This window comes from Semicossyphus pulcher, unplaced genomic scaffold (genome assembly GCF_022749685.1).
Source record: "Semicossyphus pulcher isolate SPU_LCO1_2020_fin unplaced genomic scaffold, fSemPul1.0.p SCAF_7, whole genome shotgun sequence".
NCBI lineage: Eukaryota > Metazoa > Chordata > Actinopteri > Labriformes > Labridae > Semicossyphus > Semicossyphus pulcher.
In genome coordinates, this window is record NW_027211748.1 from 20,373,126 (window position 1) to 20,390,647 (window position 17,522).

General features: G+C 41.3%; 1 protein-coding gene across 2 annotated transcripts in view; it reads left to right on the forward strand.

Annotated features, from left to right (window-relative positions):
• Positions 1 to 17,522, forward strand: part of tesk2 (testis associated actin remodelling kinase 2) — a 40,877-nt gene that overhangs the window by 15,171 nt on the left and 8,184 nt on the right. For both annotated transcript variants that reach the window (XM_069684628.1, XM_069684629.1), the window contains exons 4-9: positions 1,020 to 1,141; positions 4,490 to 4,538; positions 12,296 to 12,442; positions 14,848 to 14,930; positions 16,367 to 16,451; positions 16,586 to 16,669. In XM_069684628.1, the coding sequence (XP_069540729.1) occupies positions 1,020 to 1,141; positions 4,490 to 4,538; positions 12,296 to 12,442; positions 14,848 to 14,930; positions 16,367 to 16,451; positions 16,586 to 16,669 (570 nt within the window). The remainder of the gene's footprint in view (positions 1 to 1,019; positions 1,142 to 4,489; positions 4,539 to 12,295; positions 12,443 to 14,847; positions 14,931 to 16,366; positions 16,452 to 16,585; positions 16,670 to 17,522) is intronic.

A 17,522-nucleotide genomic window follows, 5' to 3' on the forward strand; every position in this document is an offset into this window, starting at 1 on the left:
CAGTCCTTGATCACCCGCTCCCTCCCTCTGTGCCGGTGCTCTCTCCCTCTCAGTGCAGCATAGTTTGTGTTATATGATGTTTTATAATTTGTCCGTCCACTCCTTTCCTCACTCAAACAGCAGTTTAAGGTTATAACATAAAACTTATCACGTTATAACAGGATGCTGATCTTTTTTATTTATTCTGGCGTGACAGCAATACGCTTCCATACCTATAGGACTATATAAAAGGTACTTCCTAAACAGATAATGTGACCCATCGTCTGCTCAGAGTATTGTAAATAATAACAAACAATAACAAACTACAGGCTGACACAATTTTTAAACACTCCAAGCATTTTTTTAACTATATTTTTCTGTAAAAATCATCTTCATATTGGCATATATTGGAAAACATGTAGACCAATACCGATATCACTGTGATTGGCCGATAACAGTCAATAATATTGGCAGAACAATATATTGGTCAGGCTCTAGAAACCTTGTTTGTATCTTACATTGTGCTCGTGATATAATTTCGTCCTATTATAATAATAGTGATATAATGAGTCTCCCTGTCTACAGTGTTTGCTGTCCTTCCACTGGAGACAACTGGGAAAGGCTCCAGCCAGCCACAGAGGGATGGATTGATTCTGATGCCATCACTATCAAACTATTGGATGGAAACTAAAATCCCAATAATACAAAATTGATTGTGCCGTTTTGGATTGACACATGTACTTAGTCATGGTTTGTCAGCCGTGACTGACCTCTTTTCAGTTCTCTTTTACGTGCTGCCTTCCTTTTCTGCTTCCTCCGTTTTCTTGCTGCATGAGCCAAAAAGTACCCATTATAGAAGAGAAGAGAGCAGTGTTTCAAGCCAAGGTCACAGTGACCCAGCTGAAATTAACCGTTGGCAATTAACAATCCTACTCTTTGCAGCCACAATAATATAGTTAATGTAAGGCAGATTGTGGGATTTAACCTTTAAGTTGTACTTGCATTATGTTAAAATGTGGTATCATTCGTTTGATTTACAGGTTCATCATCGAGCTTCAGACCAAGTCATGGCTCTGAAGATGAACAAGCTCAGCAGCAACAGAGCCAACATGTTGAGAGAGGTCCAGCTAATGAACCGGCTTTGCCATCCAAACATACTCAGGTCGGTAACCCAAATTAACCCACTAATTCACTACATCCAAGGGGCTTTCTAATAATGTCCAGTCTTAATTTAATCTTGCTGTGTGGCCAAATCAAGCAACATAAAACGATTATATTAGAGTTTATCCTTCTAATTGATTGTTTCATGATCAGGAAACAGTAGCGACATTGTGAAAGTGATTATTGGAAGTGATTTCCTTTTAGCATGTTTAAAGATCTTATCCAAAAGGCCTCTTATGTTGCAGTTCATTATAAAAGATTAAACAGTTTCATGTCTGTAATAATGAGCAAACTTTAATTGCATGGCGAGTACAAATGAAGTTCCACATTAGATGAGTTATGTCATACAACACCTGCAACTTTCTGGTTCATAAACAAATATTTAGGCCCCATCTGCCTCCACCTCTCGCTTCTCTCTCTTGCTCATGAGTCTGTGGTTGTGACCTGTTTCCTTTGGGGTTGGCTAGAAACTGTGTCAAACACAGAGCCTATTAACAATGGATTTTCTAAACTGCCAGCTCCTGTTAGAGCTGCAGCAGCTGCCTGGAGGCGAAGAAGCAAGAAGGACCTTTTCTGTCACAAGGGAAGGGGACAGCGCTGTGAACAATCATGCTAATTTTTTAACAGATCATGTTGGATGATTGGTCCTGAAGCAACAGTGCTTTTTAGTCTGTTTTGTGTTGCATCTAAAATCACAGGTTTCTTTGACGAGCTTTACAATAAACAGTTATACAACAACAATATACTGATTGGCTTATTCTCCACTTCTAAACCCAAAGTACAAGCAGCCTTATCTGTATGTCAAACACAATATGTCAAAACCTAATCCCGTGGTAATGCAACATTGGGAACGCTATTTTTGGAGGGCTGTGAGCCTTTGATTGTTTCATGTAGTAAACAAACCAGTGGTTGTTGTCATCATTAAGTCATTAAGCTTTGACATTTTAAGCTTTAAATGCAATTAAGACCAGATTGTGTCAAACGAGGAACAAGACTTTTGACAGCGGTAACATGAACACACATCAGATCCAGTTTGTTATGTCTTTGAATGGCCCATATGTTTTACTGGTCTGATGTGAATGTAAAGTACCTATCTTTTTTATTTCACCCACAAAAAAAACCCATTAGACCACTTGAGCACATTCTAAACAGTGATGCACTACTGTCAGGTCTTTACACTGGGTACGAGTCATTTATTTATAGAATAGGTTGAAAGTGCTGCTTCTAGTTTATAAAACAGATACAAACCTTGAACCTAAATACATTTCTGATATGCTTGAGCAGCATCAACCCCGTAGATCTTAAAGACCCCCTCCAGTGAAAATCCAGTGTTTACCTTGTAAACATCTCCATGTGGTGTTTCTCATGTGCTTCAAGGCATATCAGGGACAACGTAAGCAGTCATCTCCATGGCTGGGCCTGTCTGCTTTTAAACTGCAGTGTACCAAGGACAGGCTGAACAACACGTTTTCAGATTGGCAGGTTTGAGACGTCACAAACGGACGGGGTGACGCTATGCATATCATTTTGTGTAACCTATGGCAACCACTTCGGCAATGAGCAGGCCAGCTGTAACCGTCATGGGAAGTTTTGCAAATTCACTACTGACTGCTAACGTTAACATTACTTCTACTAATTACTACATTTCAAGTTGCTTTCGGCTGAAATTTTATGAAAGGAGAAATAGTGCATAGTGGGCGGGGACTGTGCTGATTGAGGAGTTTTTAATGAGAGAGAAGGAGGAGATACCTTGGGAGGATTTTTACTCGTTATTAAACGTATTTTGCAGAAAAAACACAAACAGACACAATTTATTACTTCAAGCAGAGCATTTAATATGTCTTAAAACATGACTGGAGCGGGTCTTTAAAGGACTGATATCACCTAAAAAGAAGCTTAACAAATTCGAATCTCTTTCTTCACCAGGAAGACACCTTTCATAAATTATTTATGGGTTTTCTGGACAGTATATAGGCGTTGTCTTATCACAGCAATATCTGTTTGAGAATCAAAATTCCCTTACACTGAAGGATACTAAAATTTGAAAAATGTAATTTAATAAATTGAATCTACCACTGTCTTTAACAAGAACACACTGGAGCTGCATTCAGCTAAGATGCTGCACAGATGAACAAACATTTAACTTATCACTGCTGTCACTGCTCTTATTCTTTATTTCATTTTTATTGTCTCTTGTCTATTTTTATTGTCTTTGAAATGTTGCACATCTTCACCTCATGTAAAGCACTTTGAACCGCCTCACTATTTAAGAGCTGCTCTACAAATAAACTTTCCTTGTCGCACATTTTATAGCAGGAAAAGGAAAGTCTGTCAACAAAATAAAACTTTATAACAATGACAGTCTTTCTCCTTGCATTGTCATTAACATTGACGACAATGCCCCAGAATAGTCTTGTTTTTGCATTATTGAACATTTTCTGTCACGTCCACATTCTGTGGAGCTCTTGGGTGGGAGGGTGTGTGTTCATTAACATGCACATACATGCATACATTTCTCTGCGGGGATATGTGTGTGTACTCGTGCACAACCGCACATGCACAGTATCTTTTACAATGCCATCTTTGTTGAGCACTTCTAGCGGATTGTGCCTGTTAACAAGCAGACACTGAGGGGGTCATTGTTCACTAAAATCCAACAAGAACCCACAAAGTCGACCTTTTCATTGCTCTCAGAATTACGAGGCCTTCCAACGGCGCTCGTGAACAAAGTTGGTTCATGTGTTGCTCTGCGCACACACGTTGTTTCACTTAAGGGGAAGGGGTGCATAATGCTCTGTGTGTTAAGGACATTTTCCAACCTCTTGGGCTTTTAAAGAAAGTCTAAAAATGCGCCACTATCCAGCTAAAACAAGGCAGTTTTTCTCCACTGCTGAATGAATTGGAGGATAGAAATTTTTTAATATCATGACATCCAGTGTGTTAGAGTGTCAGAAAAGTGCACACACAAGCGAAAGAGCAGCTTTGAAGACTTTGTTTATGTATCAATAATGAAGAAATTGATAGGCCAGGTGGAGGAAGAAATGGATGGAATGCAGGTGAAGAAACTGAGCTGTTATTATCCTCCGCTGAGCAGACAGCCTCGCAGTCATCACTTGTCTGGTCTTGCCCTCTGGAATCTTAAACTTCTCTTCACTACTCTTCCTGCTTTCTCTGTTTACTCACAGAAGAAAAGGTCACGAACATATATGAACCTGTATAGCAAGTGCAGGAACCTTAGAGAAGCTTGATTCTCTAATTTAAGTCTTTCTAATAAGTTGCAAACAAATGTCCTCATGTTGTCTCAAAGGATAAATAATGACATGTGTTCATGAGTCTTTTGGTTTTGCAGGTTCAAAGGAGTGTGTGTCCATGAGGGCCAGCTTCACGCTCTCACAGAGGTAGGAAAACACTCACAGACACCATCTCACAATACAGTGTGTGCACGGGTTGCACAATAGATCTTATTTATGTCATAATTGCAATATTAACATGCACAAGAAAAACATGCAAAGAACAAGGAACAACCTTGTATGTGCGAGCACCGCTCAGCTTTCACACCATTTGGCCCATGGCAGGAAGCCCCACCAGGCTTTCAGCTACCCTCAGACCAGTGGGTGTCAGTTTGGTGGCAGCTTCAATGTTAGCTAGAATCATATTATTCAAATGATTATCAGAGCTTATATGCACACTTAGCATTTTGCTTGTTTATAGCACATCATATCGCCAACCTAGAATTGACAATGTAAACACACATTGTAGATTTTCCTCATAGCATGCGGGCCTGGTACCTACCTCTGATAAGAAATGTTTCTCCACGTGTGTGCCCGTGTTCTAGCACTTTATGTGAAAGGTCAAACCCATGTGTTTGTATACAGTATGTTCTTACTGTATCCGAGTAGAGGTGAACATCCCATCATCCATAAACCAAGCCAAAATAGCTTGTAATTGTGGACAAACGAACAGAACTGAATGTCCTCACACTTAGGCTGTTTGTGGGTGCGCGTGTGCATGAAAGGGAGAGAGAAGCAAGGAGGGAGAATTTGATACAGGCAGCTAATAAAACCCTCCAGAGATGCTTAATGGTAGGACGGACAGCGTGAGGGTAACAGTTAGCGATGTTATCTAGCTGCACAAAGCCTATATTTAACCTGTGTATGTTCATCTGTGGTTTTATGTGTGTGTGAAGGACACAGATAAGCTTTCGGTCTTGGTAATCATTAATTAGTCATGGAAAATGGTTGATAAGTGCTAGTTATAAAAACTCCCTTAATAAAGAAGCTAGTCATACAGAAAGTCAGGCCTAATTCTCTGCAGATAGAGACAGTTATAGCGCTAAATTCATGCTATGTTCCCCTGCAGTTGAAACACAAACTCTACTTCATTCAATAACTGTTCTACGTCGTTTGGCCGTTGTTTTCATATACAAACTGCACAAATACACGCTTGACAGACGCACAGAGATACTTTTACGTACATTCACACACATGAACTTCAACAGTAGGCCCACTGGCTTAAGATGCATGTCTGTAAACAAGTCAGCCAGTGAGGAAATGCATGTAAATGTGGACAAACAGTACAAAACACACCATTATCCCCATCCTGAAGAAAGCATACACTGTTGCTTCCAGGCTCACGCACATGCAAGTGATTACACTGCTGCTGTGCACAGTGAATGTGTTTATTGTAGCCTTGACAGACAAAAGACAAACAGCAGCTTTCTGCAGTGTCATAAGAGAACTCATCTTAAGATCCCAAATTTACCTCCTGTGCTGCTGCAAAGTGAATCCATGCAACGCAAGAAACGTAAACAGTAAACATAAGCGATGAACACGAATGCGGCGTACGCTGCGGTAGGTCTTATTTTTCTGCTGCGGGGCAAACAGATCCTGTTGTGTTGTGTCAGGACCAAACTGACTGCTGTGACCCTGGTAGCAGGCTCGTGCTGTTTTGTTACCTGACCCCCACTATGAGGCCGTGCTCAGAGGAAATGGAGAATTAAGTTACTGCATGGCCCCAAGCTACCTCCAGGACCTCACTGTCTCTCCCTCTCTCACGCACATGCACATCAACAAACAGCAAAATTATAAGACAGGCGAAGGAAAACTGTCTGCTGCTCAATCTTTAGTATCTGTAGCTTTTTGTGAGTTACTTTTGCGTTTATAATCACCTTAGTCAAAAAGAATTGTCAATTTGAGAGGCAAAAGATTTATTGTAAATTGTTTAACCTTTTATTTTTGTTAGATATTAGCATGTTAAACACAGCAGGTATTAAGAGCTGATTAAAGGTGGTATGATTAACATTTAAGTGAGAAGTAGCCCTTGAGGACCCTAGGAAGAGATGTACTGTATGTAATGATCTCTCTCACGGTTCCCAAACTTTATTAAACCACAATTTAATGTCATAGTAAGAGTAATCTCTATTTACATATTGTACATAATAATGCAGAATCTGCAGGTGCGGGAAGTGTTTCTGGTTTCTGTTTGTAGTCCGTTTGTAGTCCGAGTTGCATTGCCCAATCTCATATCAGCAGGCTTTGGCGTAACATTCTGTGAGAGCAAAAGCAGGCAGAACGCAATGCGCCGTAATGACATCCCTATTCCAATCAATCGTCTGTCAGCTGATAATGATTTAGTTTTTTATTGATCTCTATAAACAAACATCTGCAGCAAGTTCAGGTGCTCTAGATCAAAAATTTAAACTTGAGACAAATTCTCTTGACGCTGTGTCACCAAAGCCGCTCAGCGTTTAGATTTCCCGACTTCCTCGAATGCATCAGAAGTGATCGATCAGACCTCCGTTCAACAAATCTTTTCTTTTTTTAAGATTATTTTTTTGGCCTTTGGCTTTATTTATTGGACAGCTGAAGATAGACAGGAAACGCTGGGAGCAGAGATTGGGGGGACGACATGCACCAAATGATCGGCAGACCGGGAGTCGAACCTGCGATCAGTGCGACGAGGACTGCAGCCTCTGAACACGGGACGCCCGCTCCAACCGAGCCAAACAGCGCCCCCAAACTTCTCATTTTAAAAGTAGTTTTCTTCTCCTCTCGAGGACAGACCTGACCTTGACTTTTTACTGATCTGCGTCGTGATGTTGTTATTTCAGCAAACTTAAGACCTGTTAATTAAAGTCAATCACGAGAAAAACGTTTGTTATTTCGGGTTCATATTGCTGAAGTAACCCAAAGTGCAGCCTCTGTGTTTACAGTGAACCTGAGACTCACCACAAACAGATAAACAGGAGCTCCTCCGGGGATGAAATAAAGCAGACATATCTTGAGGGCAGAATTTTGCTTCACTTTTGATCTGAACACACGGTCGCTTCTCAAGTTGCTAACTGGACTGTGAACAATGCAGGGCATGGAGAAGGACATCTTGGCTGCAAGCTCTTATTGCTAAACGCTGGCTAAGCTGGAATGCACAAAATGTTCACCATTGTTTCGAGATCGTGCCAAGACTTTGATATTTATACTTTTGTTGTGTTTTGATACTTTCTAAGATTTAAAATCAAATGTATTTACTGTTAAAATCACCTTTTTTATGTGTTGAGTCATCTTTTAAATGCACAGTCAATGGACAATGACACGATACATTCTGCAGCATCCTTTGCTTGTTCTCAAGGCGCCGCTTGGTGCCACAGCACACTTAGGAGCCATTGATCTAGAGCACCAAGCCTCGCTTTGTCTCTGCTGAATCTCAATCGAATGCAGCAATGCACCTTATAGGAAGTGCTTCTGCAATCATAATCTGGACTGACGGTAAGTCGTGGCCCATGGCAGAACCATCCTGCTGTTTGAAGCCGCGTCCTGCGGCAAACAAGGATCCTTTTGTTGGGTCTGTACAGGGTTTTTAACTTGGAGCAACGACAGTGCAGCAGAGCAATTTCCACCGCAGTTGTTGCCGTATGTTTCTCATTTCCTCAGCACTCCAGGTAATACATGATCACAGCGAGGGCACTTATGAGGCTCAAACATGTGCTATGTCAAGTAATTACTGCAGTATATCAGTAACTCCACAAATAGGATCAAGCAAATTCCAGGGGAACATACCCTGCCTGAATAAGAGGCTTTTTAGAATGCGACTTTACTTCCACTCGGTTAGTTTTAGTTGACACAGCAGGTGTGCTCTCACGCTAAAGCGTGTGATTTGCATTTTTTACCACAGACACTTTGCACTCGCTGCATAATCTGTCAGCGTGATGTGAATAAATGGCTGCTGTCTGGATCCTAAATGAAATGATTAATAAAGGAAGTTGGATTAGTCTGGGTTTTACTTACCTCCAGGGGTGTTTTCCCCTGTTGTATCCCCCTCTCCCCCACAGGCAGACAACAGATGTTGAACTATGCGGCTACTGAGGAATTTGTTGTATAAATACTTTAATCCTCTGATGTCTTGAATCAGAGTGTGTGTGTGTGTGTGTGTGTGTGTGTGTATGCTTGTCAGGACATTTCAAGGAGCTCAACCTTTGCTTTATCTTTTATTTTAGGTCCTTTAAGTCCCGACACCTTTTTAGCATTTCAAAATAAGACGCATAAATCATTGTTTCATTACATGAAGCTTTTCTATGGCTTGTGGATATTTTTTCTATGTTTTTCTTTGACATTACTGACATACCTATAGCTTAACATCAGTCAACTAACTGAGCTAACTTAATAATAAAATAATACAAATAAAAATAATAAAATAATGGGCTTAACTTGGTCGGCAAATCAAGACTTAAACAAAGGCGTTTCTGGGCTCTAATGAAAGTGATTTTTTTAAACATTAAGGTACTTTTATGAACTTTTGTTTATACTTTATTATAATTTATAATATATATATATATATATATATGTATATGTATATAATTATAATTATAATTATTATTATTAAATATTATTTTTTTATTACAAAAATACGAGTTTAAAACTTTAATGACAAAGGTTATAGAGTGTGTTAATCAGTGTTGTCAGGGTGTCTGCTGATGGGTGCTTGATAGATGACAAAGGTGTGTTTGACAGATTTAAAATCAGACTGAAGCTGTATTTGCAGTAATCAGGTGCTTTTGACTGGGCCACTTGCAAAACTCAATTTTGAATCAACATGATAAGGATACAAGAAAGGAATGTTGCGGACTGACAGTAAAATCCACTGGGAGGAGAAGGTACATGAAGGTGCATAAGAGGGGGAAATATTAGCACTACAGGCTTCAAACCAAACAATAAAGCCGCTTTACCACTGGTAAAAAACCCACTAACACCTGCTAACATCCCCGGCTTTTTGGCTTAGTAGGAAAGGCTACAATCTGCATTCGGACATTCAGTCAAATGACTCTGCAGTAGACCCGGGTAATTATCACCTCGGCTCCGATCGGAATTGATGGGAACACAAAACCTGTGTCGCTAATCTCCGCCCCCTATCCGGCGTGATGCTATGCTCCGTCGGTAACTTCTGCGACTTCTTGTCATCTCAGCTACAAATTCCGCCTGTCTCCGTCCGAGCAGCGCTCGAACATTGTTCCAAATTTGTCATGCCGAGTTTAATAAACAGACTGAATGAGTAATAGATACAATAAAGACCTAACCACCGTAAAATCTTCACTGGTTGCTAACCCTGTTTCAGGCCTGTTTGTCAGACAGTGACGCAGCAAAAAAGAGACCGACAGGAGAATACTTCACTGGCAACGGGAAAGAGAAAATTGTCATCTATAAGCAGGTCTTCCTGGGTCTAAAAAACCTGCATCAGTGCGCTAATGGTGGAAAAGGTGTATAACATGTGCCCGTAGCATGGAGAGTGACGACGATCAAGAGAGAGAACCACACAAGGGGAAGGCCTTAAAGGGAGACTGGCCAGGTACTCCCAGGTGCACGGAAGCCACGCCCACCAGGGACCTGCAACACAGAAAGAGAGAACAAGAAACGAGGAAACACAAAGCAGGCCCTGCTAAAGCATGAAGACCGTCACAAAATAAAAAGAAGGATTGTTTTTGGACTCTTAATGAGGCCGAACCATCAAAGCACTTAAGATCAAGTAGTCCAGAAAGATGGTGTGACTGGTGAACCTGCATTCAGCTGGAAAAAGCATGCACAGCTAAGGAGAAATCATTTGTGGTCGGAAAGCAGCTCATTAAAACGGTAGAACTCTAATACCTGATATCTAATAGTCCTCACGTTAAATCTTGACAAAACCCATTCATATTCACACGTTTCTTTTACATGAATTGACAAAAATATGCAAGAATAAACTGAAAATTAGAATGAATCTGCCCCTTGTTCGTTCAATCGTGAAGAAGTAGAGACCTCCTCCCCTCAGCAGCGACCCCCCATGTCCTACTTCTGTGCCCGTCAGTCACACCGCTAACCAGAGGCTAAACCAGACCATCTCATTACCCTGTCTCGGTTCTATCTAGTTAACCACCATTGTTTGTAATTTGTGACGTGGGATTAGTGCGTCTGTGTGTTTGCATGCAAGCAGCGAGGTCAGACAAGTTGTTCAGGATCAACGCTGACACACGGAGTGAAGGACCCCGGATACTTTTAAACCCACTGAGCTGATTGGTCCTCTTGGCTGCCCACTCCATGGTCAGACGGTTTACATTCATGCACGCAGGAAACTAGCAGCTCTGTCAGCCAGATTTTTATTCAGCCAGTTGGTCGATACACCAGCCAGCCCCCAGGCTGCCAGGCAGGCCGTCTGTGACCCAAACAACCCACCAATCATCCTCTCTGTGAGCCAGCTGGACGGACAGTTGGTTTTTGTAATGCAGTGATTCTGCAGCTTTTCGTGGTTTAAATCTGAATATTTTAATAACATAGCGAGTACGCTCAACCTCTCTGTGGTGTCTGTCACTGCTGACAGAGGTGTCATGTGTCGATGATTCTATGATCACCATGTCACACTTACTTATTCAGTGACCTGCAGCCAAACATGAACATTTTGCTATTCAGAGCTAAATTTTTGCTTAAAAAGAATGTCCTTAAATTTCTTTAATCTATATGTTCTTAAAGTGATAATCTCGAAGATTTTCATTTAAATAAATGTTCAGTCACTATATATCGCCAAATGAGGTAACGCAACGGTGATTGAGCCTGTGGCCCACTGATTGCGCAAAAAATCACAAGCGGCGCCCAGTTAGTGACGCGTTTTCCATCACCCAGCAGTGGTTGGTCTGCCAGAGAGGGTAGGCGGAGCTAAGCGGCTGCTTTTCCTGTCTCTGCAAGTGTTGCGAGTAAACAGTAATGTACTATGGCTGAACAAACAAAGAAAAGATGGATGACTACAGATACAACTTCAAAAATGAGTGAAAATCCAAAGAAAAAGAAACAAACTTGACGCTCAGATGAAGCAAACAGTCTAAAAAGGAAAGCGACCGTCAGCGAGGAAAATCAAGAGTTACAACTGGAGCCGACCGTGGACGTCACACATGCAACACTGTCTGGCTATCTGGGAAGTGTGCTCCCGCAATTACCGTTTATCACCATAGGTGCCGCCAAAGAGAACGAAACTGAGATCTTTGAGATTACCACTTTAATTTATTTGTTGGTCAACATATTTTAGGCAGAATAATCTTCCAGAAACTAAATGACAAACACCTCCTTTAATCCATTTGTTAATGAAGCACACAGTTATGTTAGTATCTGTGCAAATACTTTTTTCCAAAATGCACAAACGTGATAACATTTGCAGATAATACTGTGCAGAAAACGATAGCGTAGTGTAGATCAGCAATGGTCTCATCACGTCGTTTTCCAGCAAGTACGCTCCTACTCCATTGTTTAATATATTCTCAGCACTGTCTGCAGCTCATGTAGCAGAGCATCACATTTGAGCCGACATTGTTCTTTAAATGTGTTGTTTTGCCTTTAATGCCTTCATTCAGAGAGATAGCACAGTGGATAGTATCAGAAGAAGGGAAGAGAGTGGGCATGACATGCCGCAAGAGGAGTCGAAATCCGGGTCTGCCGCATAGAGGACTGTAGCCTCTGTATAAGAGATGCACTATTTAACTGCTGAGGTAAACCAGCGTTCTACATTACAGTTGGCTTCTGAGCCTTCTGAATACCTTTGTTTTACCTCTTTAAAAACCTCTCAAAAAGCACATATCGGTTGGGGTCTTTCAACGCTTTGTTAATAATAACCTGCTTATCTTATGTCTCTCTTTGTCTCTCTGCAGTACATCAACGGTGGAAACCTGGAGCAGCTTCTAGACAGCAACAAACACCTGAGTTGGCCTGCAAGGGTGAAAATGGCCTGTGACATCTCCAGCGGTCTGGCCTACTTGCACTCCAAAGGCATATTCCACCGAGACCTCACCTCTAAGGTTAGCCACACAGGCCTCCTCGCAGCACCAGCTCCACACAGAAGTATTTCCTGTAGATTTAGATTTTTATGATCTACAGTGAATGTTTTATTCAGAAGCATTGGAGCATTAAAGTGCCATATCATGGTTAGGCTGGCAACATTAAGTTCTAGACCTCACAATAGAGAAGAACATAGTAGTTTAAGGTGGCCTATAACTTATTGAAAAAGGAAGCTCTCTGCATAAGACTTGTGTTTGATGTTACAGTAGAACATAAGTGTTCAGATGTCAGGCATGTCGACACACTTATCTGCTCTTTTACTGCTCGACCTGTTAACTTTTTCTAAAGAACACACTGTCACAGTCAGATGTGATAATCAGTACCAGGCAGCGTCTAGTTTTCCAACTTGACCAGGGGCCATGCTGGCATGGATCTGGCAGGGAACAGAACAGGAACAGTGTGCACTGTGCTTTCAACTCGTATTCATTGCGTGTCTAAGCTTGCACTAAATCATCTGTAGGGGAATAAAAGAGTGCACAGAGTGACGGGTGAAATGTAAGTGAAGTTTAAGTTTAACCTGGTACTGATAAAGAAAAGATCAGTCACAAATTGCAGGTCGTCTTGCAGATGACTTTATGGTGATGGTGCTGTCAAAGCTTCGCAGATAAAGGTTTACACTTTCTCTCTTCTGTTAATATTTTAATTCACTCAATGACCTTGTTCCAGACTCTCCCCCCTTTAATTGTAACTTTGTCTTATGTTGTTAAGATTATTCTGTATTTAGAAGAAGATAATCCCTGAGGGGGAAATGATACACACACATAGGGCCAAAATACACACATGCACAAACAGGAGGATCTTTGGACAGGCATTAATGGAAAGGATGTGTGAGGGGGCTGCACATGGACATGCGCCCTGAGCGGTGGGGGACTCGGTGCCTTGCTCAAGGGCACCTCGACAGGGCCCAGGAAATGACACGGCACCTTTCCAGCTATCTGCCCCAATTTCCATGCCGTACCGGGACTTGAACCGGCCACCCTCCCAAGTCCCAAGCCAAGTCCCTACAGACTGAGCTACAGTCTACCCACATTTATATAGAGCTACACGTTGATATGCCCTTGTATTATGAATTAGTTATTTGCTAAGACCTACAAATATCCCTTTCCCAACTAAGTTTAGCGTGTTGACGCAGGTTTTTCAGACCCGGGAAGATCAGCTTATAGATGCTGATTGTTTCTTTTCCCATTGCCAGTGAAGTATACTCCTGTCGGTCTCTTTTCTGCTGCGTCACCGTCTGACGTCACAAACGCGCCCGAAACAGGGTTAGTAAACAGTGAAGATGTCAGGTCTTTATTGTATCTATTACTCATTCAGTCTGTTTATCAAACTCGGCGCCGACAAATTTGGAACAATGTTTGAGCACCGCTTTGAAGGAGACGGGCGGAATTTGTAGCTGTGGAGTCGCAGAAGTTACCGACGGAGCATAGCATTGTGCCGGAAAGGGGGCAGAGATTAGCGACACAGGTTTTGTGTTCCCATCAATTCCGATCGGAGCCGAGGCGATAATTACCCGGGTCTACTGCAGAGTCATCTGACCCAGGTCTGAATGCCAATTGTAGCCTTTCCCGCTCAGCAAAAAAGCCGGCTGTTAGCAGGTGTTAGTGGGTTTTTTGACCAGTGGGAAAGCGGCGATAGAGAGAGAGAGACCCAGGGCAATAAAGCAATGACGCAGAGACATATTAACAGCAATATATCACAAATTAGTACACAGTGCCAGATTGCACAAGGCTCTCTGTATCATGTGTGTAGATACTATTCATATAAGTATTTGTGCACTATCATTAGATGCCTTCCATATAGTTGTGCTGTGGCGTATAAGGTCCTTATATACCTGTTGTTTTGGGGGTGTATCTACCTTAGGTAACAGTGTTTACAAAATGACTTACAAGGTACACATTGATTATGTATTGTATGTTATTGTACACTAAAGCAGCAGGTTAACGCACACTAACCCATAATAAAGGAAGGAAGAAGACTGAGCTATGCCTCCTAAATATATATACTGTAAATATGATTCAGCCTAACTCAGCGTCTGTGGCTACAGAATGTCACTTTACTAACAGTCATGTGCAACTGATGTCAGCACAGAAGTATAAATACTGCAGAGCTCTTGGGTAACATTAATGACCACTGCCACAAGAGGAAGCGTCTAAACTTTATTGCAGTGTGTATTGAAATGTTCCTCCTTTGTGATGCGCAGAGAAGTGAGAGTGTACAGTACTCTAATATTGACGGCTTCAGTTCAATCAGGAAGTGAGGTTTTAGCTGATATTGCTAATCTGCAGACTTTTTTTAACCCCTCGATGTCACAACTTCCTCAGCTAACCATGTGATAATAATGATAATGTTTTTTCTCTGTTGACAGAATTGTCTGATTAAGTGTGATGACAACGGCTACACAGCAGTGGTGGGAGACTTTGGCCTGGCAGAAAAGATCCCCACGAATGTGTAAGGAGCTCTGCACTCGTTACTGCTCTGCATACCCACTTCTAGGTCTTCATTAGTAATTAAATAAGGGTTTCTTTTTACACCAAAGTCTTACTTAATTAATGCATCATGAATATGTAGTATAAAAGAGGATGTCACTGAACTTCTGCTTGCCACAGCTTTGCAGCCTCTCACTGTTCTGCTTTTTAATGGCTTAAATGCTTTATGGTTGAGTCTCAGCTGTCCTCATCAACCGCTATAGGCCCATGGCTTGTACACAAGTCTACTGTATGTGCTCTATCTGCCAATCATCAGCAGTAAAGGGACGGTTAGTGAGTGGTTGATGAACAGAGTAGATCATCTAGCCTTTAACACCATAACCAAAAGGGAAGTGGATATTGGACATTAATCTAATTGAGTTCTAATGTTGTTCTGTATCTGTTTGATGCAACTAGACAATTGTTTGTTTATATTTAAGCAGTAACAATTTAATAATCCAGTGTTAGAAGTTTATTTGTAAGCTTGTTTTGATGTTGTACCTGCCCCCTAGTGGCCAAACATGCAACTGTTTGTAGCACCAGAGTGAAAATACCGTACTTGGCTTCAAAGGCTGCGTGATAGCTCAAATATTTTGTTAAATGTAACATAATTGATGATGTAAATGTATCTGTTAAACCTCTATTACTAATTTACTACAAGGCCATGTTGGTATTATAGCTACATTATAGCTGAGAAGCTTCTTCTGGTAGAACTTCAATTTAGTAGCCATAAAGAGAGAAAATATCCAGTCACACAATGTCATCATTCTGCTCTCAATTACAGTGATTTAGAACTCATTATAGTGTCTTCTTCCTCTTCAAACCAGCCACAGTGCTATTCACTAATACATGCGTCTAAAAATGACATTGTCAGCAGAATGTATACAGTTCATTTCCTCACGTTCAGTGTTTTAATAACAGGAAGAAACCATCAGAGTTTTGTTTTTTAATGCTTCAGAAGCACAACGAAGGATGGGATTGTTTTCTTTTGGCTTCAGGATTAGCTAATATGACTTAGACAAATAAACTCGTACTGTATGCTCCCGTGAATGCACTCAAACTGGCTTCTTCCTTAAGTGTACACATGTAATAGCAGGAAGGAAATAGAAAACCTTCTCTTTGGACTCTTCTCTTAATTTACACACAACACAACCAGGGCCAGGCCAGGATTATCCTCCTGTTGTGCACAGGGTCAGGGGCAATTGTTTTAAACTAAACTAAAAGCATCATCTGTGCAAGTTTAAAAACATTGACTCGGCTCTGCCTCCATGATTGTATTACGCTATTCACACAGGAGTCTCTGCAAAGCCTCTGAAGTATTTTGGCACAGATAACTTCCTCATTATCAAAGAGCAAAGACATCAAACATGTATTACATCATTGTGTGTGTATGTGTGTTTGTGTTTTCCTTGTGTGTAGTGCTGAACGGGAGAAGCTCTCCGTGGTTGGCTCTCCTTTCTGGATGGCTCCAGAAGTGCTGAGAGACGAGTCCTACAACGAGAAGGTAAAGTCACCAGCTTTGACCTCTGTCCTCTGAAACTGTACCCCAGTATTGGGATTAGCCGACCTTCAATGAAATGAGCTCAAATTAGATTACATTATATGACTTTTAATTAATTTTTGGTTACGTGTCTTCAGGCCGATGTGTTCTCCTACGGTATAATCCTGTGTGAGATCATCGCAAGGATCCAGGCTGACCCCGACTTCCTCCCCCGCACAGAGGTGACTGTTTATCTTCTTCTCATTTATCATCATCCATCTGCTTGTTTGCTTTCTACACAGGCTGATCTGTTGGTGTCATGTAAATCACACCCTGTTTATACTGTGTAACATTCACACAGTAAAAACCGGTGATTGAAAGGGAGCACTAAAGTCTGTTTTTTTTACAGTCTCAGAGGGTGAGATGATTTCTTTAACCCAGCTTAGCAAATACTTATGAAACTTAAATCGTGGGCTGATGCACTGAAGGAAATTATATCTTGTGACATATATTCATATTTACATTAACCAATTGTTCCTGGATCATCAACCCAAGCGGACAGACATGTTTGTTTGTGAGATGTTAAATGTCCTCAGTCAGCACATTTTATGCCAAATTCTCCAGTCATGTTTTAAGACATATAAAATGCTCTGTTTGAAATAATAAATTGTGTCTCATATGTTTTTGTTTTTGCCAAATACGTTTAATTAGTTTGTAAAAATCCTCCCAATGCATCTCCTCCTTCTACCTCATTAAAAAATACCTGCAAAGTCCCTGCCTATGTGCACATTTCCAAAGGCCCCCTCCGTCGCGGAAACAAAACACGTCTCTGCCATCGTGTAGTGACAACTTGTTGAAACTTAGCCAGCTTGAAATGTAGTAATTAGTAGTAACGTTAACGTTGGCAGTCAGTAGTGAGTTTGCAAAAATTACGACGGCGGTTACAGCTGGCTCGCGCATCGCCGAAATGGTTGCCATAGGTTACACATAACAATGCCATGGAGATGACTGCTGATGTTCCTGATATGTCTTGTAGCACATGAGAAACACCACATGGAGATGTTTACAAGGTGAAACACTTGATTTTCACTGGAG